The sequence below is a fragment of the Hippocampus bargibanti genome, linkage group LG20 (assembly GCF_051943395.1).
Source record: "Hippocampus bargibanti isolate YZ-2025 linkage group LG20, ASM5194339v1, whole genome shotgun sequence".
NCBI classification, from domain to species: domain Eukaryota; kingdom Metazoa; phylum Chordata; class Actinopteri; order Syngnathiformes; family Syngnathidae; genus Hippocampus; species Hippocampus bargibanti.
The window spans coordinates 10200325-10225413 of record NC_142753.1 but is presented as its reverse complement, the minus strand read 5'-3'; the positions used below and the strand labels follow the sequence as shown (position 1 = coordinate 10225413).

General features: G+C 42.2%; 2 protein-coding genes across 6 annotated transcripts in view; both read left to right on the top strand.

The window, feature by feature from the left end:
• The window catches only part of erf (Ets2 repressor factor), a 37878-nt gene extending 18467 nt beyond the window's left edge, over nucleotides 1–19411 (top strand). Inside the window, exons 2-6 of one of the 4 annotated variants that reach the window (XM_088987019.1) lie at nucleotides 2403–2637; nucleotides 6716–6828; nucleotides 9659–10503; nucleotides 11444–11869; nucleotides 18724–19411. In XM_088987019.1, coding sequence (XP_088843145.1) covers nucleotides 2403–2637; nucleotides 6716–6828; nucleotides 9659–10503; nucleotides 11444–11869; nucleotides 18724–18747 — 1643 coding nt within the window. In that variant the 3' untranslated portion in view covers nucleotides 18748–19411. Of the gene's footprint in view, nucleotides 1–2402; nucleotides 2638–6715; nucleotides 6829–9658; nucleotides 10504–11443; nucleotides 17187–18723 lie in introns of those variants that run through there. The other 3 variants (XM_088987017.1, XM_088987018.1, XM_088987016.1) reach the window with 3 other exon arrangements.
• A 2272-nt stretch (nucleotides 19412–21683) lies between these two features.
• The window catches only part of cica (capicua transcriptional repressor a), a 32917-nt gene continuing 29511 nt past the window's right edge, over nucleotides 21684–25089 (top strand). Inside the window, exon 1 of one of the 2 annotated variants that reach the window (XM_088987013.1) lies at nucleotides 21684–21840. The gene's annotated coding sequence lies outside the window, so the exon portion shown is untranslated. The remainder of the gene's footprint in view (nucleotides 21841–25089) is intronic. The other variant, XM_088987014.1, reaches the window with a different exon arrangement.

Below are 25089 nucleotides of genomic sequence, written 5' to 3'. Positions count from 1 at the left end.
TTTTTTTCCCCCCCATGTTTTCATCGGCTTTTATGACAAATCATTTTACAAGCCAATGAAGTGCACCAGGTGGACGCACTTACCTGCCCATGTGATATATATTGTGTGTGTGTGTGTGTGTGTGTGTGTAGCAAATTTTGTTATATCGATATGGCACAGTTTGCGGAAAATGGGAAACTGATTGCAACTGAGCGCTTGCCATGAGGCTTTTCAACACACACACACACACACACACACACACACACACACACACACACACACACACACACACACACACACACACACACACACACACACACACTCTCACACACACACACATTCCTGTTTCAACGGCTTTGTGAGGTCCGGATAACTCCAGATAGGGAGTGAGGACGGCGCTCACTTCCCGGCGCTCACAAGTTTAGAGAAGAACTAGTGTTACATTTGAACACTATATGTCACCCCATTTCCCACTTCTTTAAAAACAAAGAAATAAAAAGTGGACTTGAAACTGAAATAACAGCAGGAGTGAGGTTTCTGAATGGCTACATTCAAAGTCCTCACCCCTGTAGTGAATTTGGTTAAAATGTTTTACTTTTTGTGGTATACTTTTTCCTCTCATTAACCACGCGCACACATAAACACATACAGTGAGTACAAATTGTGTGTATCCAAGTGAAATGAAAATACACACCAAAAAAATCATTTTGGGTGAATTTGTGAGGACCTCTCTGAAACTTTAACAGATGCATATATAGACCCTCTAGAAGCCTTTAGAATGAAAAACTTGTGATGACCGGCCAGAAGGTCCTCACTTGTCAAAAATGTCCTAACTACGTCTATAAAAAGTTAGTGGTCCTCACAAGACTAGTCATACAACACACACACACACAGACACTGCAAAGAGAAAGCACGATTCTTATATTGTGCCCATATGTTTCCTAACCTCAGCGCTGAGTCTGGGTGCCAAGCGCATCTGGTTTTAATTAGGCGTGTGTGTGTGTGACCTGTATGTTGAGTCTTTTAGTGCTCCAGCGGCCGCATGCTTATATTTTGTCTGCATCCTTGGTTGAAGTCCACCCGTTTTGCACGCCGTCCATTCGGTGATGCCGGTGATGCGACCGCGACCTGCGAGGCGAAACCGCCCCTCGGTGGCGCCCAGCCCGACTTATTCCCGGCAGCCGAGGCAATGTCAGCACGTTACGTTCCAGCTATTGTGGTGCTGAGAAAGCAGCTGCGAGAATTAAGATTCCCGAGTCGCGACTTCGTCCAGTTGTACGCTGAGTCACGGCGACGGTTGTAAGAGGAGGAAGCGTTTTGGATGCCTTGAGCAGAAAAAAAGGCTCTGTGGATGTGTCTTTATCATCCTGGCAGCCATTAAAGACTTCACTTGAGAACATCTTCTGGTTGCGACTATGAACATAGCGTAGAAGTATTTTAGTACAGTGATACCTTGGCTTAAAAACTTAATTGGTTCCCAGACAGAGTGTTTGAGGGGAAAAGTGTGTATCCCAAAAATGTATTTCACATAGGAAACCATTAAAATGAGAATAATCCGTTCCCAGGTCCCCATAAAACATCATTTTCAATTAAATAAGCCTTAAAACTACACAAACTATACCTTATTTCATGTATAATAAATGTGCTATGGTATTATAATGAAATAAATAAACTGTACTGTATAATAAAGTCGTTTTATTTACCTTTGTGATGGTCGTTGATGGCTTGATGAAATGAAGTGGCCGGTTTCCTCAGCATTAAATACTTGATGAGGAACGTAACCTTCTTCTTTCACCATCTTGAGGAATGATCCCTTGTAGGTGCTTTCACTGCGATAATTTCATCTAGTTCCTGATCAATTGTGTTCTGTTTAGCTGTGTTGATAGCGTTTTGCATCAAGTGTCCAGATGGGTTGTTTGTGGAGCCTGATTGATGGTATATTTTAACCTTGCAGTCTACACTCCACCTTTGAACTATCAAAGTTGAAACTCTCACAGTTGACTGCCTGTCTCTTTAATGTTTAAAACACCTCCCCTCACTGCTGCATTCTTGACCAATCACGTGGCTTTAACCGAAGACTAGGGTGGGGAATAGAGGACAAAAACAGTCGGCTGCCATTTTCTTGTTAGGAATACGGGCTCGTTCGTGAACGATACATCACTTATTGTGGCAGCTCCGTGTGTATCCTGAAAAATGGTTCGTATGCCAAGGTAAAATGTTCATAAATTTAACGTTCGTAAACCGAAGTTCGTTAGCAAAGGAGGTATCACTGTACATCATTTTTGGATTCACGTTCATTTCCCATGCTGACTTGAATGTCATTTTAAACTAATTTACTAATTTTTCAAACAAACCCGCTAATTTTCGTCCTGTTTTACCGACCTTCCACCTGATCTCCCTTCTTGTCTGTCATCCACTCGCAGGGTTCGCCTTCCCCGAATGGGCCTACAAGCCCGAATCGAGCCCGGGCTCGCGTCAGATCCAGTTGTGGCACTTTATCCTCGAGTTATTGCGCAAGGAAGAGTATCACGACGTCATCGCCTGGCAGGGCGACTATGGCGAATTTGTCATCAAGGATCCGGACGAGGTAGCACGTCTGTGGGGCGCCCGCAAGTGTAAGCCGCAGATGAACTACGACAAGCTCAGCCGCGCCCTCAGGTTAGTTATCGATTTGGAAAATGGTGGAAGACTTGAATGTTTGTTCAAATGTGTTATCTGTTAATACTTTGTTAGCAGTTTGTCACTTCACTTATTAGCATTAGGCTAACATTCAATGCAATTGTGAATAATAATAATAATAATAATAATAATAATACATTTCAGTTTTAAGCGCCTTTCACAAATCTTAAGGACAATTTACAGTCACAGGATAAGTTTTTCTACGGCTGAGCAGCGGTAGCCAGACGCAACCCGGAAGTGCACTAAAACATAATTGTACACAGTTGCTGATACTGGAGGAAATATTACTATAATAATTATTATAATAATACTATTTAGACATACATAAAATAGGCTAGCAGCCACTATTATTTAGACACATTTTAACATCTTAAAAATCCAAATATCCCATATCTAATTTTTTTATGCCTTTTTTTTAAAATAGTATTTTTACATGATAGTAATTGGATGACACTGAATGTATGTATGTATGTATGTATGTATGTGTGTGTGTGTGTGTGTATGTGTGTGTGTGTGTGTGTGTGTGTGTGTGTGTGTGTGTGTGTGTGTGTGTGTGTGTGTGTGTGTGTGTGTGTGTGTGTGTGTGTGTATGTGTGTGTGTACAACTCCTCAGCCATTGTCAGTCCTACAATACTGCTAGCAGGTGTTAGCGGCTAACCGGTGAGCGACCTGTGCATACACACGCTTCCATTTAGATTTTTTTTTTTTCCTCCTAGCAGTATATTTTATGACAGCGTCAAATCCCCTGAAGACGGACGGACACATTTCTTCGGCTGGAAAAGAACTTTTATATAAAAATAAAAAAAAAGATGGTTCATAAAATGACGTTAGCGTTCCTGGCACAACACCCGAGTGGACATCATGACTTCTGTTTCTCATTTCCAGCACCCCTCTCGCTCACTTCTTGTCTGTCACACGCCTCAGAACTCGTCCAGGTCGGATTAAATGGCGACTTGTGGTGGTCCAGTTTTCGAAACTTTTCTCCTGGACTGTGTTACGCACATGTATAAGCGGACGATCTGTTCTTTTACAAAACACACGCACCCGGTTTGTCATCCGTGTCGCCTCCTGTGTTGTAGGTTGGTGTGGGTTTCATTTACCAGGATGACTTGCGCTGTCTCATGACACGCACACATGCGCTTTCGCACCTTGTTAGATGTCAGCCCTCCTCCGGCTCATCTGCGCCTCATTTGCCAGTCTTTCTATTTTTCGTAGCGAGCGGGAATGTCGCAGCCTCTCGTGAGTTAGCCGCGCGGAGCCAGCATGCGCGCTAGTCCGCTCAAGCTGGTTCAAGTCGTCATCAAAGACAAGACAGTAAGGGACCAGGGGGTGGGGGTGGGGGTCATCCAGTATGTGTATGCTCTTTCGCGCATACGTGTTGGACTGCTACCACGACGCTTTCCAGGAGCCGCAAATCCATCACGACTGCTCGCACAGGCCCCGACGCCACCCACGTCTGGCTTTTATTTTGAGTGCTCGTCGCTTGGATACACTCGCCAGACACTTGATTAGGTACCCCTTTCCCCGTGTCATCGGATCCAATCCGCCTCATCTGTAATGCAGATGACAAATTGTTCATCGTCGGGCCTCTTTTACATGCCCGCGTGCACAACAACCACCTTTGCACTCTCATCTGTGGCTCCCACGGCACTCACCGGGCATTCAATAAACGCACGTGTTTATTCACCGCCATTCCCAAATTTATTTGGGAGTTGAAAAGTGTGAGGTGGAGCGCCATTCCCAAATTTGTTCGGGATTGTTTTTTTCTTGCGGGGGTGCCGATAAAGCGCTGGTCAGACCTCTGGCAATGTTTTTTCCCTTCCACAAGGGGGCAGCATTTGCCTTTTGTCCGTGTTGCAGCTTCATCTGTTGTTCAAGCGCTATATCAATCAATATGTATGTACAGTGATACCTCGGTTTACGAACCCCTTGACTTACAAACTTTTCGCTTTACGAACGTTAAATTTATGAACATTTTACCTTGGCATCCAAACAATTTTTGAGATACACATGGAGCTGCCACAAGTGATGTGTCGTTTGCGAACGAGCCCGTTCTCATAATAAGAAAATGGCAACCGGCCACTCAATTCCATCAAGCCATCAACGACCATCACAAAGGTCAATAAAATGACTTTATTATACAGTGCACTTTATTTCTTTAAGTATAATACCATAGCACATTTATTATACATAAAACAAGGTATATTTTGTGTAGTTTTAAGGCTTAGAAAATTAAAAAGTAGAAAATTATGTTTTGTGGGGACCTGGGAACGGATTATTCTCATTTTAATGGTTTCCTATGGCAAATTAATTTTTGGGATACACACTTTTCGCCTTACGCACTCTGTCTGGGAACCAATTAAGTTCGTAAGCCAATGTATCACTGCATTGTAATTGTAATTTGTACAGCCGCCCCCATTTCAAGATCAGATAACTCCCTTATACCCTTATAATTTAGGAATTAACTTGTTTTTTCCCCGTGAAAGAAGAGAGTAAGGTTTTTTGCACTGAATTGAATGTTTACGTAGTCCTACAACTCAATATTATGTGGGTCCTGTAATTTGAGTGTAAATGACAACAACCCTGGCACTGGAGTGGACACATTTTAGCACAGCGAATGAGTTAATCCTGCAAAATCAATTTTAATCTGATGACTCCATGGGATCATTTGTAGCGTAATCAATTCTAAAAATACGTTTGGGGACATCACGGTGCAAAGGTGGCTCTCAAATTGCGTCTCGTGAGTCGTGTCGTGAACATCCCTGTTGAATTGTCGTGCCACAATCCGAACAAAAAACACACAATAGAACGCAAGGAGATGTAATCTTCCAGTTTGTTGAACACCAAAATGTGTGAATGCAGCCGGCGAGGTGGAAAATGTGAATCAAATCCTTCCTCAAATCCAGTTTTCGCCTTTCACAATGGTCGCGAGAGACTCCGCTGAATCAAAGTCCGCAGGCTCACTTGTGACTCACGCCGGGGCCATTTTGATCATCTTGTCAGATGAGCTGTCATCAGGCGCTCGCTCTTCAACTCCTCCACCTTCTCTAACCATGACTCATCCTGCTGCCTCACTTCCTTCACATATATAACCGCATGTTTTGTTTTTTTTGCCCACGGAGGTTGGACGGGGGGGGATGGTGAGTGTGGAAGGTCACCATGTCCTGTACCGTAGGTTGAACTTAAAGGACAACCGATGCCTCCGGTGTCCATACTTTGTAAAATCACTTCAAATTACTTCTTCTGAGCGTATTTTACAAAGATTCCACCGCGTATAGCTATATTTTACATTTTAAGACTCGCGCTGAATATTCAGGATGTCTTGTTTTTGAGTTGGTGACGATTCCTGACGTGACGTCACGTCAGGAACGCCCCTGACTGAGAAAGCGACACACAATGCATTTTGGGTACTTTGTTTGGTCTGAAAACTTTGTGTTGATGGCGAAATTAGAAGGAAAATACATAAATAACGCGATGGTGAATCGTTGTGTTTTGCACCAAGACTACTATTTGATAGTAGTTGACACAAATTCCCAGCAGACAAATCAGCCCATTTCCAACGGAGCTTGGGCGCCATCTTGTGCATTTTCTAGGACGCTACATTTCAGTCCAGATGCCTCAAAATGACACGGAAGGACTTCTTTAATCGATCGCAAACATTTATGCTTTCCTCTTCAGAACTATTTGAATCATATTCATAACTGGATGAGTAACAAGAAAGCATCTTCTCCGAATCTGAAGCCATTGTTTTGATTCGAGAGCAAGGCAAGACGTCCCTGCGTGACGTCACAAACAAGGGGGCGGGACCTTCTGAAACTGGACATCTCCAAGGTCATTTTGAAATAGTTTTGGGACACTTTAAGTCATTTTTATTGGTGCTTTTCATTTGACTAAAAATATCAGCCTGCGTGTTTTGGGTATTTTAGATGCTATCAAACGTTTTTCTGATGTCAGTTAGGAAACAAAAAAATGGTTTCGGTTGTCCTTTAAGGAGGAGGAAGAAGAGACGTTGCTGGGTCATGTAATGACGTGTTTGTCCTCCCCTTCTCTACCGCAGGTACTACTACAACAAGAGAATCCTCCACAAGACCAAAGGCAAGAGGTTCACCTACAAGTTCAACTTCAACAAACTGGTGCTGGTCAACTATCCCTTTATCGACATTGGCTCAGGTATGCGTGCAAACGCGTCATTTTTTTTTTTTTTTGTCGTCAATTTCGAAATGGTTGAATTAATTCCTAATGTCCGTCATTCACATCCAAATTTCGTTCTCAAACTACAGTAAAGTCTCGTTATATCGATATTCAAGGGAGTCCGAAAAAATATCGATATAACCGGGACTATCGATATATCCGACCCTGTTTGCGTGTAATTTTCTCCGTGCGTGCATAGAAATAGTATCGATATAACCGGGACTATCGATATATCCGATATCGATATAACGAGACTTTAATGTATTTTCAAATTGTTCTGTCAGCGTGAAAAAAATATATCGATTCACTCATGAAATCAATGGAAATCCTGCGATGGTGCTAATTAGCAACGCGGCTAACTCCCTCGATTTGACTCGTGAAATGGACGCAAACTGCTCCGCTGCTAATTAGCAACGCGGCTAACACGCTAGGTTAGCAAAGCGCTCGGTAAGCCACCGAATCCGACACGATAATTGACGCGATTCCTTTTTAACAATCAAATAAATCATGTCGCCATGTGCGTGATGTCATCACGTCATCATGACAACCTCACCCACACCCTCCGTCCGTCCCCCGCCGCGTCCCCTCAAGTGGTTTCTCTGTGTTCTGTTCCAGTGTAAACAGGGCCCATATGGAGCTGACTTAAGTGCGGAACGATACTTTAATTGGCGTGTGTGATGTGGCCCACGCGTGTTGGGATGTTGCATGCGCGCGCACGTGCCCACGTCAGTCTGCGCTGATTGTTACGTGCACGCGCACACACACACACACACAAATGGCAGTCCAATGGGGGAAGGAGAGAAGCCCAGTCTATGTTTGTAATGGCAGCGAGAGCAACTTTTCCAGTATTTTAATTCTGGCACGCAGGCCAGAAATTTATGACAGTGCCACAGTTTTGCTGAAAGGAGAACCACAGTTGGGAAGAGGGGTGAAGGGGGTTGCTTCTGAAAGAAGGGGCACCCATCTTGATCCCATTTTCTCGACCCCCTAGGTGGAAGCAAATTGCTAGGAATGAATCTTTTGCTGTTGTTTACAGTTTATTGTGAGGTTGAGGGGGGTCAGGAGGGGAGGTTGAGGCTTAAATTCCACCATGTGAAGTTGATTGTAAAACTGCAAAACCAAAGAGAATTACATATTGGGTGTTTGAACGCAAAAAAAAAAAAAAAATATTAAACCGTGTGATTTTTGTCAAACTAAATTGCTCGCTTCATGCTAAGCTATCATGTGAAATGCCATAGGGAGGCAAACGCATTTTCCTCACTTTGGTCATTGTAACCGGAGCACCGTAAATACAGCAAAGAAAAGAATTGAACATAATCATACGTCACACGCACGCAAAATTATCAAACAAACCAAAAAAATAATAGTATTTTTGTAGTTCACAAAAGTTAATGCGAGACAAAAGCATTTTTTTTGTGTCGCTCTATCCCTTGTTTCTATTTATAATCATATTTAATTAATTGTATTCTATTTATAATTGTATTTGATTTATGATCGTATCTCTGCTTGTCTGTGACTGTAGTGTCCTTGAGAGCTTTAAAAGGCGCTTGAAATAAAATGTATTATTATTATTATTATTATTATTATTAGCTATTAATTATCTATTAGCTAGCTAGCTAACTTGATCTATTTGAGTTATTCCCGGTTGAGTGAATGAGTGAACGCTGGCGCATGTGGCTGCCGTTGCTCACCCACAGACTGTGACTGTAAAGTGACCTTGAGTTTTGAAAGGCGCTTGAAAAAAATGTATTAGTATTATTATCATTATTATTATTATTATTATTATTAGCTATTAATTATTTATTAGCTAGCTAGCTAACTTGCTCTATTTGAGTTATTCCCGGTTGAGTGAACGCTGGCGCATGTGGCTGCCGCTGCTCACCCACAGAAAAACTGATCCTGTGACTGTAAAGTGACCTTGACAGCTTGAAATAAAATGTATTTATTATTATTATTATTATTATTATTATTATTATCTATTAGCTAGCTAGCTAACTTGATCTATTTGAGTTATTCCCGGTTGAGTGAACGCTGGCGCATGTGACTGCCGCTGCTCACCCACAGAAAAATTGATCCCGTGACTGTAAAGTGACCTTGAGAGTTTTGAAAGGCGCTGATAAATAAAAATGTATTATTATAAGTGTTTAAAAGAAGGATAGAACGCCCAAAAGCAAAAAAAAATTAAACAGTGCCATTGTTCTTTTCATTTGCTCTTGCATAAGTAACGAGGGGGAGGAAAAAAATTAATAGCGGAAGTTGGATTTCTGTAATAATAAATAAATTGTTGAAAGGAAAATCACAACCCACCCAATGATTTTATTGCTTTTAGCTTCCAGCTAGCTTTGGCGTCAGATACACTTGATGCGATACTTGTGGTCTTATTTGTCTTCGCTTCCAAACAAGTCATGTTTTGTTTACGTGGCCAAAACTTCACACGGGTCGTTCTTTATCATTTACATTTATTTTATGAAATGATCTTTTCCAGCCAATGATTAAAAACAAAGCAGCAGTGAGTTAATGGTAGTCATCCACAGCGCAAAATACAGTCATACCTTGGCTTACGAACATAATTGGTTCCCAGACAGAGTGTGTAAGGCGAAAAGTGTGTATCCCAAAAATTAATTTCTCATAGGAAGCCATTAAAATGAGAATAATCCGTGTGTATCCCGAAAAAAGTTCATTACGACAAGGTAAAATTTTTCATACATTTAACGTTAGTAACCCGAAAAGTTCGTAAGGCAAGGTCTTCGGAAACCGAGGTACCACTGTAGTCCCATGTTGCTCATTATCGCATCTGTGTTTATTTTAGGTCGCGGCGTCCCGCAGAGCGCTCCTCCGGTACCCAGCGGGGGCACCCACTTCCGTTTCCCGCCTTCCACGCCATCGGATATCCTGTCGTCAAGCGAGGAGCTTCGCAGCCCGGGCGTGTTCAGCGGCGTGGCGCGCCGCATGGCCCGCGGTTCGGTCAGCGACTGCAGCGACGGCACCTCCACCAACTCTGAGCTGGAGGAGGCGGTGGGGTCGGAGGAGCGCGGGGTGGCGGCGGAAAGGGCCTTCCGGGGTCTCCTCCCACCCCGCCTGCCTCACGAGTCTCTCTTCAGGCTCTACGGCGGCGGCGGCGCCAACCCGGCCGGGCTGGCCAGACCTCACAGGGTCCACCCGGAGCCGCTCTCCCCCTTCCCCGTGTCCCCCCTGCCGGGCCCCGGCGGGCTCCTGGGGCCGACTCTGTCCCCGGCGCTCTCCATGACCCCCACCCCGCACCTGCCTTACACCCCCTCGCCCTCCCTGCCGTCCCCCATAATGGGCTCCCACTTCTCCTTCAACCCGGAGGACATGAAGCACTACCTTCAGGCCCACACGCAATCTGTCTACAACTACCACCTCAGCCCCCGCGCCTTCCTCCACTACCCCAACATCGTCATCCCGCAGCCTCACCGCCCCACCCCAGAGAAGCCGGCCCCCCACCACTTGCCCCTGCCGCTCTCCCATCCGCTGGGGGGGCAACTGGGGGAAGACTCCTTCAAGTTCAAGCTGCAGCCGCCCCCCCTCGGACGCAAACAGAGAGAAGCGGGGAGCTCGCTGGCGGCGGCGTCTTCTTCTTCTTCCTCTGTGGCCGGGCAGTCATCCTTGTTTGCCGTGACCCCCAAGATCAAGGTGAGACGTGGAACAGGAAGTGACACAAGTAATCACTTGCTGTCAGAGATGTTCCATCGGACACCGTGGACGGAGGCTCGGACCCAGAAAGATTGTCTTTACTGCCGGCAGGAGACGCAGCCATTCATGACAGACGTCTGAATTCCGCAGCCCTCTGCCAAGCTATTTATTAAGAGCATATGCAAATTTAAGTGATACATTAGTAAAACATAGTTTTCTTGATTAGAATACCACACCTATTGAGTTCTAAGCACGAACAGATGTAAGCAATCAAACATTATCTCTTCCATGAACTGATACATTTGTAACCTGGCTAATGAGCTCTCCCTGTGAAGGAGTTTCATGTCGTAAATTGCTTCGGTGATAAAGGAGTTTCCCAAGTCCTAAATTCTGTCCAACACCAGATCTCCTAGATCACATGTGTCAAAGTCAAGACCCGCGGGCCAAATCCGGCCCTCCACATCATTTTTTTTCGGCCCGCGAAAGCAAATCAAACTTGTTAAATTCCATGATGATTGCTAAAATCTGAGCCAAAATTTCATATTTTTGGATGTCAACCACAATAAAAAAATGTAAAATTATTCTTGACTTCTGATTTGAAAACGAGTCATTCATTAATTTGCTGTGTGCTCTATATGTAATATTTGAAGGGATTTAAACATTCTAATGGGTTCCCCAAATTCATAACGGCCCTCGAGAGGAAACCATAACTACAATGTGGCCCGCGGCAAAAAATGACTTTGACACCCCTGTCCTAGATGAAGATGACAGTTTAACAAACTGTGTCTGTTGACCTCAGATTGACCCCAGGTTGTCCGTGCTACAATTGCGTATTCGAGTCACGCATGTTGATTAAGCATAGCATGAAACAGCATGAAGCTTTTCAATATGATAATTTTCTTATTCTGTCTAATCTCTATCACTTGCACACCCCTTGCAGGTGGAGCCCATATCAGACATCGAGTCCGAGGAGGAGGTGGAAGTGACGGACATCAGCGAGGAAGACGAGCTAAACCCCGAGGACGATGACATCTTCGCTCCTGCGCCCTATCATCACCTGCAAAATCATTCCAAGGCCGCCGGCAGTCCCCGAGGCCCCGAGCCGCAACCCCCTTCTCGCGATAACGATCCACACCCGGACGACGACGACGACGAAGAAGTTTTCAAGACTCCGGCCACTCCGCCTCTCGGCGCCGGGCATTCGGCTTTCCCGCTGCTCAGCCTGAAGACGGAACCCCCGCCGGCCGCCCCCGTCAGCCCCGGCGGTACCCACTGCATCCCGCTCAAGCTGCGCTTCAAGCGGCGCTGGAGCGAAGACCAAAAGATGGAGGCGGACGGTGAGCGGGACGAAGCCGAGGACAAGAAGGTGAGAGCCGAAAGACGCGAGGAGGCGGAGGAAAGGTCAGTGGGCAGCGGGGGTCTGATTTTGGGGTTAACGATGCCCCCGCCGCCCACTCAGCGCAGGGGCAGCTCAGAGTTGCAGAGAGCCACCGCCCAGTTGTCCCTGGAGAACGCCAGCTGCTGAGACCCCCCGGGGCTACATGGGAATATAACACACACACACACACAATTTTTTTTTTGTGGCCAGAAACGTACACAAGCTGTTCAAAATGCTAATTTATGGTCATGAAATAGGTGTACCGTGCGCACAAAATCCAATTTGGGGATTCAGCAAAATGAGTGGAGCTGATTTTTATGAAATTAACCCTTGAAATGGTCACCACTGAGCAAAATGGCAGACTTGCTGTCTTTTCATTTTTAGGCCGCTCTTATTTTTTTTTCCATGATTGGCCTGCCTGTAGAGGAGGGCTACCTCGACTTATGAAATTGATTCCGGAAGAAATTTTTTTAACCGGAAAATGTAAGTCAAGACGTGTTTTCCATGGAAATGGCCTAATCCACTCCAAGGTCCCCCAAAATTCGGACATAAATGTTTCCTAAATCATAAAACTGCATCGAAACGTAACATGTTGCAATTACATTATTGCACAATACATTTTTGTTGTGAATAATGACATATGGGAAAGGTTCCTCGTAGCCAATGAGTTGCCAGGAAGATGCTAGCGAAAAGCCAACGGTATAATAGTATTCAGGAAATTTGGAACTGCGAGTAAAAGCCCAAACTGTATTTTTATCTTTTATATCTTGAAATTTATTTCACAACAAGGGTCAATATTTTTCCTTTCAGGCGTTTCGTAACTCGAAAATTTCAAAAGTAGTGAACACATTTTGCATCGATGAGCGGGTTTGGGGGCTGAAGGTTTTTTAATTGTGATTGCCCAAACTATGCAGAAATGATGTATGCGTTTTTAACATTTTTATTTTTTTACACACATCCATAATTTTGGGCTACATGGGAGTGCTAAATTCTTTGAAACCACATCTTAAAATGATTTTATTATAAAACCCACAAAATACTTGAGAAAATTGATTCCATTTACTGGGATCCCCCCCTCCCCCATCTTGCTGACTTGCTGTCTTTTGAATAATTGCTTTTTTTAACTCATTTCCTGCCAGACAATGTGCAAAAAAAGTGTCTACTCCAGTGCCAGGGTTTTTGTCATTTTCACTCAAATTGCAGGACCCACAGAATAATCAGTTTTAGGACTACATAAACATTCAATGCAGTGTAAAAAACCTTCGACTCTCTTCTTTCATCAGAAAAGAAAAAGTTAGTTCCTAAGTTATATGGGTCTGGAGTTATATGAGCTTGAAATGAGGGCGGCTGTCCAAAATACAATGCAATACATACATATTGGTTTATATAGCGCTTTAACAACAGATTAATCTGGAACAAAACGCTAACATGGAATAAACGGAAACGTTGCCCCTCGTGGGGGGGAGAAACATTCCCAGAGGTCTGACCAGCGCTTTAGCGGCACCCTCCCGCAAGAAAAAAACAAAACCTGAGCACATTTGGGAATGGCGCTCTACGTCATATTTTAAAGTCCCGAATAAATTCATGAATGGCAGTGAATGAATTAAAAAGAAGTGGACCTAAAATTGAACCTTGAGGGACACCAAATGCGACCTTACACTATTTCATGACCGCAAAATGTTGTTTTGAGCTTGTCTTTTGGCGTTACACACTCCTTTGAGGAAAAGTCCATTCTTTGCGTCTTCAAAGACATAATGACATGAACACTATGGATCAAAGTTTTTTGGAGGGGCGGGGCATGTGAAGAACCCTCAGTTTTGTTGACTTGACAGAAGTGCCTGGCGGCGGTTTCCAAGGTCGCTTCCAGACTGAAGAAGGATCACCTGCGTCGTGGCTGGGAATATTCCAAACTTTACGGAATCACTTCTTCCTGGATGGAGGTTAGGGGAGGGGGCGTTTGTACACTTTCAGGAAGTGACCCAGACTCGCTACCGAGGCGGCCATTTTGTCCCTTCTACGTTCAAAGAAACTTTTGGAGCATTGGCAAATCCTGTCGTCATTCCCTCTCATTTCCAAAGACTCCTATTTTAGCGTGTTTTTTGGGGGAGTATTTTACTTCTCCAAGCCAACAAGCCGAAGCTTTTTTTTTTTTAACAAGCGCGGCTGTCTGGCATCATTTTTTCGGTTGAGTGCTGCTGCCATGAATGTCCGAAAGCAAAAAAAAACTCAGGCCGAGATTGTATTTTTCTTGACTTCAAAAATTATATTTCCAATTTAAAGGACAACCGACGCCTCCGGACAAGTTGTGTCCATAATTTGTAAAATCACTTCAAATGACTTCTACTGAGCGTATTTTACAAAGATTACACGGCATCGAGCTATATTTTACATTTTAAGACTCGCGCTGAATATTCAGGAAATCTTGTTTTCCAGTTGATGACGATGCCCTAAGTGACGTCACGAAGGGAACACCCCTGACCAAGAAAGCGACACACAATGCATTTTGGGTACTTGGTTTGGTCTGAAAACTTCATGTTGATGGCAAAATTAGAAGGAAAACACACAAATAACGCGATGGTGAATCATTGTGTGTCGCACTAAGACTACTATTTGATACTAGTTGACACAAACTCCCAGCAGACCAATCAGCCCATTTCCAACAGAGATTGGGCGCCATCTTGTGCATTTTCAGGGACGTTACATTGGAGTCCTGATGGCTCGAATTGATACAGGAGGACTTCTTTAATCGATTGCAAACATTTATGCTTTCCTCTTCAGAACTATTTGAATCATATTCATAACTGGATGAGTAACAAGAAAGCATCTTGTCCGAATCTGAGGCCATTGTTTTGATTCTAGAGCAAGGCATGACGTCCTGTCCTGGCGTGATGTCACGAACAAGTGGGCGGGACCTTCATAAACTCGGCATCTCCGAGGTCATTTTGAAGTAGTTTTGGGACAATTTAAATCATTTTTATTGGTGTTTAACATTTGACTAAAAATATCATACTGCGTGTTTTGGGTATTTTAGATGCTATAAAATGTTTTTCTGATGTCAGTTGGGAAACAAAAAAAATGGTGTCGGTTGTCCTTTAAGACCAAACAAGCGTGCCTTTTTCAAGCACCACCTGCCAACTTGCCTTCTGTTTTTAAACATCCAACGACTCACATACAACATATATATTTTCATCCAAAAAAATATAAATTCCAAATGTTATATTTCAGTACGCTTGTTTGATACAAATCGGTAAACTAAAATTTATTTTTAATGCTGAAGATATTTGTGTACAGATAAATACAATACAATATATATATATATTCTATATATCTCCCAGTGTATCACCACACCTTTGCCTTCTTTTGCCGCCATGAGAGTTTATATTTATAGTGATGAATAAATATTAAAGACACAGTTAGCATCGGCACAATACATAGAAAACAGCAAGTACACAGCTGACGCCACAGTCTTATTGGCTTAAATGGGGACTGTTGAAACACACACACACACACACACACACACACATTCCTGTTTCAGTGGTTTTGTGAGGTCCGTATAACTCCAGCTAAGCAGTGAGGACCACCGTTGCTGATAAGTCAAACAACTAGTGTTACATTTGAACACTAAATGTCACCCCATTTCCCACTTTAACTTCTTTAAAAACAATGAAATAAAAAGTGGACTTGAAACTGAAATAACAGCAGGAGTAAGGTTTCTGAATGGGTACATTCAAAGTCCTCACCCCTGTAGTGAATTTGGTTAACATATCATTTAACTTTTTGTGGTATGAACTTTTTCCTCTCATTAATCACACACACATAAACACACACAGTAAGTAAAAAGTGTGTGTATCCTAAGTGAAATGAAAATATACACCCAAAAATCTTTTTGGGTGTATTTGTGAGGACCTTTCTGAAACTATAACAGATGCATATATAAACCCTCTAGAAGCCTTTAGAATGAAAAACTTGTGAGGACCGGCCAAAAGGTCCTCACTTGTCAAAAATGTCCTCACTACATATGGTATAAAATGTTAGTGGTCCTCACAAGACTAGTCATACAAACACACACACACAGTGTTAGATGACATCACCGCCATTGCCATAGAAATGACATACGCCCTTTCCACAAACACGCGCAGGAAATGACATCACTAAACCTCAGCACAGAATGGAGAGCGTGGGACTTCCCATAGCATGACTCGCTCAGTGTGTACATGTGCAAACTGTATGTGTGTGTGAGATATATAATACGAATGAGTTATGCCTGTGTGTTCAGTTTCCACAGCTCCAACTAGAAATTCAGCTGCGGTCTTGCACATTTTTGTCATTTGTGACAGTGAATGTGCTAATTTGACTTGTGTACCCGCACACACACACACACACACACATTCCTGTTTCAATGGTTTTTTGTGAGGTCCGGATAACTCCAGATAAGGAGTGAGGACCACCGTTGCTGATAAGTTTATAGAAGAACTAGTATTCCATTTGAACACGAAATGTCACCCCATTTCCCACTTCAACTTCTTTAAAAACAAAGATATAAAAAGTGGACTTGGAACTGAAATAACAGCAGGAGTAAGGACTGAATGGTTACATTCAAAGTCCTCACCCCTGTAGTGAATTTGGTTACAATATCATTTGACTTTTTGTGGTATGACCTTTTTCTTCTCATTAACCATGCACAGACACACACACATAAACACACACAGCGAGTAAAAAATGTGTGTATCCAAGTGAAAAAAATACACACCAAAAATTATTTTGGGTGAATTTGTGAGGACCTCTCTGAAACTTTAACAGATGAATATATTGACCCTCTTCGAAGCCTTTAGAATGAAAAACTTGTGAGGACCTTCCAAAAGGTCCTCACTTGTCAAAAATGTCCTCACTACATATGGTATAAAATGTTAGTGGTCCTCACAAGACTAGTCATACAAACACACACATTTATATGCTATATAAATAATCCACAAACATACATGGCAGGTTAATAGAACACTCCAAATTGTCCCTTGTGCTGTTTGACTCTGTAAACCCTGCGATTGGCTGGCAACTGGTTCAGGGTGTCCCCCCGCCTAGTGCCTGAAGACTTCTGGGGTAGGCTCCAGTGGGGCTAAGCAGTTTGAAAAATGAATGGATGGATGACTCTACTTGTCTTTTCAGCAACCTTTAACCCTGCCTTTCCTTCCACACATGCATATTTTACTGTTACTGTTGTAATATTTGTATCATAATATTAACCCGCTTATTTCATATGTACTCTTGCTCAGCCGCTATTCATTTTTATTTTATTATGTGTATACATTTTTTGGGGGGGGGTTCCAATTTGCACTCTTTGTTTCTAGTGGACCTTTTTGTTTTTGCTTTCTGACTTTTATTTTTTTAAACCACAAGTGTGTAATCCAGGAAACAGTTTTCTCTTTTTTTTTTTAGTACTGTTATTAATGCTACGTGTGTGTCTATTTTTTCATATTTTGAGGATTCTCAAAGGAAAACGTGTTGGGGGGGAAAAAAAAGACAATTTTAATGTTTAACTGTTATTCCATGCATCAATGTCTTTGTTAACGATCAATCAACATTGATTGGCTTCGTGGAGGAGGTGGACGCAAACGCTCTGTATTTCTCTTTCTGTTTTCTCCATCTTTGCGTGTAGTTAAAACAATAATCAGGGTTCATTAAAAAAAAAAGGTAAAATTTGATTGATTGTTTCCTGTGTTTGTTTCACGTTGCCGCTAACCAGCAGGTCTGTGTGGACCGCAAGGCTAAGATGAATGCGGCGCTAGCATTGTGAGCATTATTACTCTGAGCATTGCAGCTAACGCTTTGCATGTATTTCTGAATGTCAAACTTGTTAAAGGACAACCGACGCCCTCGGACAAGTTGTGTCCATAATTTGTAAAATCACTTCAAATGACTTCTACTGAGCGTATTTTACATCGATTCCACCGCATGTCGCTATATTTTACGTTTTAAGACTCGCGCTGAATATTCTGGAAGTCTTGTTTTTGAGTTGGTGACGATTCCTGACGTGATGTCACGTCAGAAACGCCCCTGACTGAGAAAGTGACACACACAATGCATTTTGGGTACTTTGTTTGGTCTGAAAATTTCGTGTTGATGGCGAAATGAGAAGGAAAAAAAACATAAATAATGCGATGGTGACTCGCTATGTGTTGCACTTAGACTACTATTTGATACTAGTTGACACAAATTCCCAGCAGACAAATCAGCCCATTTCCAACGGAGCTTGGGCGCCATCTTTTGCATTTTCTGGGACACTACATTTCAGTTCAGATGCTATTGACGGCTCGAATTGATATGGGAGGACTCCTTTAATCGATTGCAAACATTAATACTTTCCTCTTCGGAACTATTTGAATCCTATTCATAATTGGATGAGTAACAAGAAAGCATCTTCTCAGAATCTGAAGCCATTGTTTTGATTCTCGAGCGAGGCAAGACGTCTTGGCGTGACATCACCAACAAGGGGGCGGGACCTTCTGAAACTGGCCACTTCCGGTTTCATTTTGAAGTCATTTTTGGACACTTTAAGTAATTTTTATTAGTGTTTTTCATTTGACAAAAAATATCAGCCTGCATGTTTGGGGTATTTTAGATGCAAGAAAACGTTTTTCTGATGTCAGTTAGGAAACAAAAAAAAAGGTGTCGGTTGTCCTTTAAATGTGCAAATTTTAAGCAAATGCGACCAATATTTGCTCATGGCTGTTGAAACGAAATAAGCATTGAAATATGGTCGCTTTGTCATTTTTTTGCCGTGGCATACGGCAGACATTTTGATTCGTCCTGTCCGGTCAAGCAGACTTTATTTCTTTGTGTTGCAGCACACTGGAATCTTTTGGCACTGATTGGAACTCTTTGTGTGAGTGTTTTGAAGAGGATGACACCATATTCACACACTGTCCTCCTTCGTTTGCCAGAGACGCAAAACACTTGATTTGACATATTTCGCCAAAAGTCTTTGTGTGCTGGGGCCAAAATGAAGATTGGATCATTTTCAACCTCCTACGTCATTGGGGTATGTAAGAAATTGTTTAGAGGTTTAATTAATCATTTTTAAATATGGTTAAATAATGGACCTGTCTGTTTATTTCTTGTGGTTTAACCACTTTTAATTTTAGACCGCATCTTTATTTCGTAAAAAAAAAAACAGTATTTATGTACAAAAAGAAAATGTGAGAAGACTGAAATGTACAACTGCACAAAAATGTTTCAGAAAAAGAACTGTACATAGTGCAAAGTATAAAAAAATACAGAATAAAAACATGATATATGTAACTATAATAACTATATAAGGTGGCTGTGCTATTTACAATGTATGAATTCGTTTTTTTTTATGCAAGGGACTGTTGTTATGCTATCAGGCTATCTGGCTAGCTAGCTATCGATTAGTTATCTATTAGCCAGCTAGCTAACTTTATATCTATTTGAGTTATTCCAGGTTGAGTGAACGCTGCCGCATATGGCTGCCACTGCTCACCCACAGAAAAACTTATCCTGTGACTGTAAAGTGACCTTGAGAGTTTTGAAAGGTTATAAATGAAATATATTATTATTATTATTAGTTATTTACTCAAAAGACTGCTCACATGTTTTATTCCTGAAACCAAAAGGATGTCGAGGATAAAGGTACGACTCATGGACCATATTGTAGTTATTATTATACACGTTAAAATACAGTACAAGTTAGCTTCTGCTCAGATTCTGGCTCCCCCTCGTGGCAGGATGTAGCATTGCAACTGTTTTCAGCTTTACTTGATTTATCAGTGCGTACCTGTAAACCTAAATAAATTCAAGTGCTAACCAGTCTCAAACTGCATTTACCCTTATGGTATCGTTATGGTGATGAGGGATATTGTGTTATGTGTTTCTTGTGCCGTCATCTGTACTTCTTAACTACAGATAATGGTAGAAGAAACCTTTACATCGATTAGCTAGCTAGCTTTCTATCTATTTGTCACTTCCGGGTTGAGTGAATGCTGGCGCGTTTTCGACCGCTGCTCTCCCACAGAAAAAAATATCCTGTGATTGTAAAGTGACCTTGAGAGTTTTGAAAGGCGCTTATAAATGAAATTTATTATTATTTTGCTTCACTAAGGAAAAAAAGACGTTTTGGTTTGTCGCCATTTTTGCTTTGAAGCTTCTGATGCAATGTGATTGATGGCCAATTTGGCCCCCCGGCAGAGAGGTACTGTTGTCTAGCTGAGCGATGAGGTCAGAGTTCATACCCGGAGGGAGGTGGGGGGGGGGGGGGGCGATCTTGTTTGGCACCAAGACAGAAAGCAGATCACAACACGGCTAATTGCCACACATTGTTAGGGGCCGCTGCTGGAATGCAAAAATAACATTGACTGCTCACACGCAAGAAAAAAAAACATATTTTCATCTCAAAAGTCTTCAAATACTCCAAGAAAAACTCAACCACTAAAAAAAAAACACAGAATAAACCTTCGTCATACACACCTTAAAACCATGTTGCCAAAAAACGTCTTATGTACTGTAATATGAAAAACCTCACAAACCAAAACGTTACAACTTGTTTATGAGATGGCCTGTAACTGCTCTGAGAAGCACCTAAGAAATCTCCCCACCTCCCTAAAAAAACATGCTCATAAAATATTCTACATGTAAAACATAAACTACAACATTCTGTCACAAACAAGGAAAAAATAGAAACACTTGCAGTAAACTTCATTAGAGTCTATGTGATTCGGAAAACGTGGAGTGGCTTTTCTAATCCAATGGCGTCATCTAGTGGACCAACTGCATTACTGCATGACAATAGATTAAAACGAACACCAACTACAATCGAATGATTAGACAATGGTTTCCTTGGTGCACATTCACAAACACATATCCACCTGACTCGTGCACAGTTACGCACACTGCTTCGAGTTTAGTGCGCGCGACCCGCTAGCTTTCGCCAAGTTACGTAACACCCGAATGGAGTTTGAACCCCCGCTGAGTGCGCGTGCCAGTCAGGACTGCTGCAGTGCCACATCGTGTTAAACGAAAATACACCAGCGAGTTTGTGTACAATTTATAAAGCAGGCGTTCAAAAGAACTACGTGCATCGATTCCAGCGGCTTCTTAAAATATAGCATAATTTCACTTTAGGAGCTCTGCAATGTACTGGCTTTTTTTCGTTGGTCTGGTGGCAACAAGCGTTTTATTACCTCACCACCGTGTTAGCTCATTGGCCCGCGCAGTCGAATCCCTTTAGCCAATCGTGTGCTGTTATGGTGAGTTTAGTTATCCATCGCCATTGCTGATTGGGCTGGAGGGCAGAACACGCGGAAGTGGTGCTGTTTTGAACGTTTCCGATTGGTCGAGAGAGATGGCGTAAAAAAAGTGTCCATTTGGAAGACGAGTTCATTGTTTGTGCTCAATCAAGTTATGGATTTGTATTTGGGATTTAAATAAAATAGAGATTATTTTTTTTTTGGGGGGGGGGTGAAGCATATTTGCTGTTTTAAAGATGATATTTTAAAAGAAGGACACAAAGCTGAGCGATATATATACTTCCGCATGTTCACTCCCACCGACAACCCGATTGGCCAGTGCTTCTCGGTTTCTCAACAGCTGTTTTGTGTTTTCCCACACTTCCATTGGTCTTCTCTTTACGTCAATTAAATTTACATTCCGGCCTTCTCCCGCCCCTATCCATCAACCCCGCGCCGCCATTGGATACTGTACCTGTCTGCGCATCGCCATTGGCCGAGACTGTTGGTTGTCAAGGCTTCGGGGTCTCCATTCACCATTTTGCGACTGTAGCGTAGAATGTACAGAGCCACTAGTTTTTTTTCTCGCCCCATTCGAAGTTGCCTCGCCGGAGAAACATGAGCGACGACTGACTGGCAGCCGCGGACGACCGGAGCGGCCTTTCTTGCCCTATTTTCATCCTCCGACTCAGCCGCGCTGTCGTCCACGTTAGCCGCGCGGTGAGTGTTAGCTAACTAAAGCTTCTCATGTCCCACCGCAGCGAGTCACTAACATTCTCCTTTTTTTTATTCCTGTTTGGATTTAACGTTGTTCTTTGCGTATGTTCGTGCGTGGACGAGCATGTCGTGTGTGTGTGGAAAGGGGGAGGCGAGGGAAGAGAAGGGAGGGAGGGGAGAGAGAGAAAAAAGGGAGCGGTGCGTCTCGACATAGTGAGCCAGCCTCAAAGTTTTCCACTAGAATTAAATCCAACGTCATAACTGACAAACTACACTGACGGCTGCGTGTTTTGCGCACAGTTATCACGAATGAGTGCAACCGAGGACCAGGCGGGGGAAGGAAGGGTTGTCGAATGGCCTTGTCGTCCAAATGTATTTTCCCCAAAACAAAACAAAATAACATTTAGACCTGGACCAATGACGACGTGAGGTCGTGCAAAGTTGTGCAGAAGGCTCCGGCTGTCATTTCACACAGCTGTCATCCTCAGATGGGGCCGAGTTGACACTTTTTCCTCTACTTTGGCTGCTTTGTTATTTTGGTGCAGCTAATTTTTTTGGGTCGCAATGAGAGGCCTGGGAAGAACCTTCTCGGGAGAGTAGGATTTCCTTGCGGCCTTGTGTGTGTGTTTGTTGTTTGTTGCATGCGGGTAGTCCTTGCATGCATGCACGTTGTCGGGCTTGCATAAAAATTCACGTTGTCCCTTGCTACAAGTTTGTTTATAGAACATAGAATGTGAATATTTTTTAATGGTGGACATAAGTCTCAAATGCTACCTATTTAAAATGGCATTTTCTGTGTAGCTCGCTCTCTTGTTTCTATTTATAATTGTATTTTATTTATTGTATTCTATTTTGGATTGTATTTTATTTATTATGCTTGTCTGTGGCTGTAAAGTGTCCTAGAGAGCTTTGAAAGGTGCTTAAAATATCATGCGTTATTATTATTTATTATTATTATTATTATTATTATTATTATTATTATTATTAAGTGAAAAGTAATGCATCATGATTTGAAATGGAGAAAAAAAACAAACAAATAGAATGATTCCGATTGAACTCATTCAATGCCAGACAATGTGCAAAAATGTGTCCACTCCAGTGCCAGGGTTTTTGTCATTGTCACTCAAATTCCAGTACCCACAGAATATTGAGTGTTAGGACTACATAAACATTCAAGTCAGCGTAAGAAACCTCAGGCTCTCTTCTTTCATTAGGAAAAATGATTAATTCCTAAATCATATGAGTTTAGAGTGATATGATCTTGAAATGAGGGCGGCTGTCCAAAATACAATGCAATACATACATGTTGATTTATATAGCGCTTTAACAACAGCTGAAGCTGGAACAAAGCGCTAACCTGGAAAAAAGTAATAAGTAAATAAGTAAAAATTATAATAATAAGTATATAATACTATATATATATATACTATAATATACTATACTATAATAGATGCTATACTATACTATAATAGATACTATACTATAATAGATACTATACTATACTATACTATACTATACTATACTATACTAATACACACCAAGTTGGTGTTGCTAACAGGAACTCACAGCGTCACCACCTCTCTCATCGTCAACCTGAAAAACCTTCCAGAAATTCAGTACGTCCTAAAAAAACACTCAATAGCCATCCCATAATATCTCACCACCATCTCAACTTGCCACTCGTGTGATTAAACAAGTCTTACTCCACGTTCCGTTTCTTGGTAGCGTCATTGCTTTTAGAATATCCTTTTTGTTGTTGTTGTTGAGTGCGTGATGCCTTCAGGGTCGCTTCTGATCGTAGGTCTTAACTGTCATTCATAATAATAACAATATGTATGTCTTGATTGTCATGCATTTTGTGTGCAGCCCTTCTCATTGCAATATCAAGAGTCGTAAAATAATAATGGCGCAAGTAGCAAAAGAGCCACACGAGAGGATCAATAATGAGAAGCGGCATTTGACAACAGCGTCATCAAAACAAAAATGATCATAAAATTTACCAGTTCGGTTTATATGAAAGGTTAATGATTATCATATCGTAAACTTTGTCTGCAGTCTGCGTCATTGAGTATTGCAGATATGTATTTTTATCATTACGTCAGTGTTGAATGTGTAATAATAATAATAATACATTTCATCGATGAAAAGGTTTCTTCAGCCGTCATCTGTACTTCTTTGAAGGTGTCGGACGTTTCGCTTCTTATCCAAGAAGCTTCGTCAGCAAACTAAAGTCTTACTGGTAGTTTAGGCCCTATATATATATATATCCTTACTGTCCAGACATGGCGGTGCCAGACCTCTGCTATGATAGGTCCCTGCTCTCAAGTTGGGGGGAGCAGAGGACTACTCCCTGCAGCTCCACTGATTGTTCCTATTGTTCAGACTAACGACTGGCCTTATTGCCCCACTTCCTCCGGTATCACCTCATCAGTATTACTAATCCTCTGTTGCCTAAGCAGGCTGTTGTGTGAACGATCCAAATTAAATAATAAATTTCATTTATAAGCGCCTTTCATAACTCTCAAGGTCACTTTAGAGTCACAGGACACATTTTTTTGTGAGTGAGCAGCGGCAGCCATTCAAAAAGATCGAAAGATCCCTCCCAATACCTTTCCTCATAAACATGAAAGTCAAGATACCGTTGCGTTGGAAGCGAGAGCATGACGAGCCTTGCGTAGTGGCAGCTGAGGTGAAGAAGGGAACATGTGTGTGTGTGAGTAACCCAGCGCGTGTTCTAGTGAGTGCAGTTTGTCGCGCGCTAGGCGGAACAACAACTGACGGCGCAGTCATGTGGCTGATGATAACACGCCGGCATCAAAAACCTGATGCAACTTGCGCTGGTCCGCGTGAAACCCGCGGCGGCCTTTTTTTTTTACAGCGCTTCTGGAAAAGTCAAATCGAAACGTCGGCAGGAAGTGCGACGCAACAGAAAAAAGTAAAAGTACAGTGATACCTTGGCTTACGAACTTAATTGGTTCCCAGACAGAGTGTGTAAGGCGAAAGGTGTATATACTATACTATACTATACTATACTATACTATACTATACTATACTATACTATACTATAGTATACTAGACTAGACTATAGTTTGCTGACGAAGTTTCTTAGATAAGATGCGAAACGTCAGACACCTTCAAAGAAGTACAGATGACGGCTGAAAAAACCTTTTCATCGATGGATCACTCCTGTACGACTGACAGCTTACACAGATATACTATACTATACTATACTATACCATTTTATACTATACT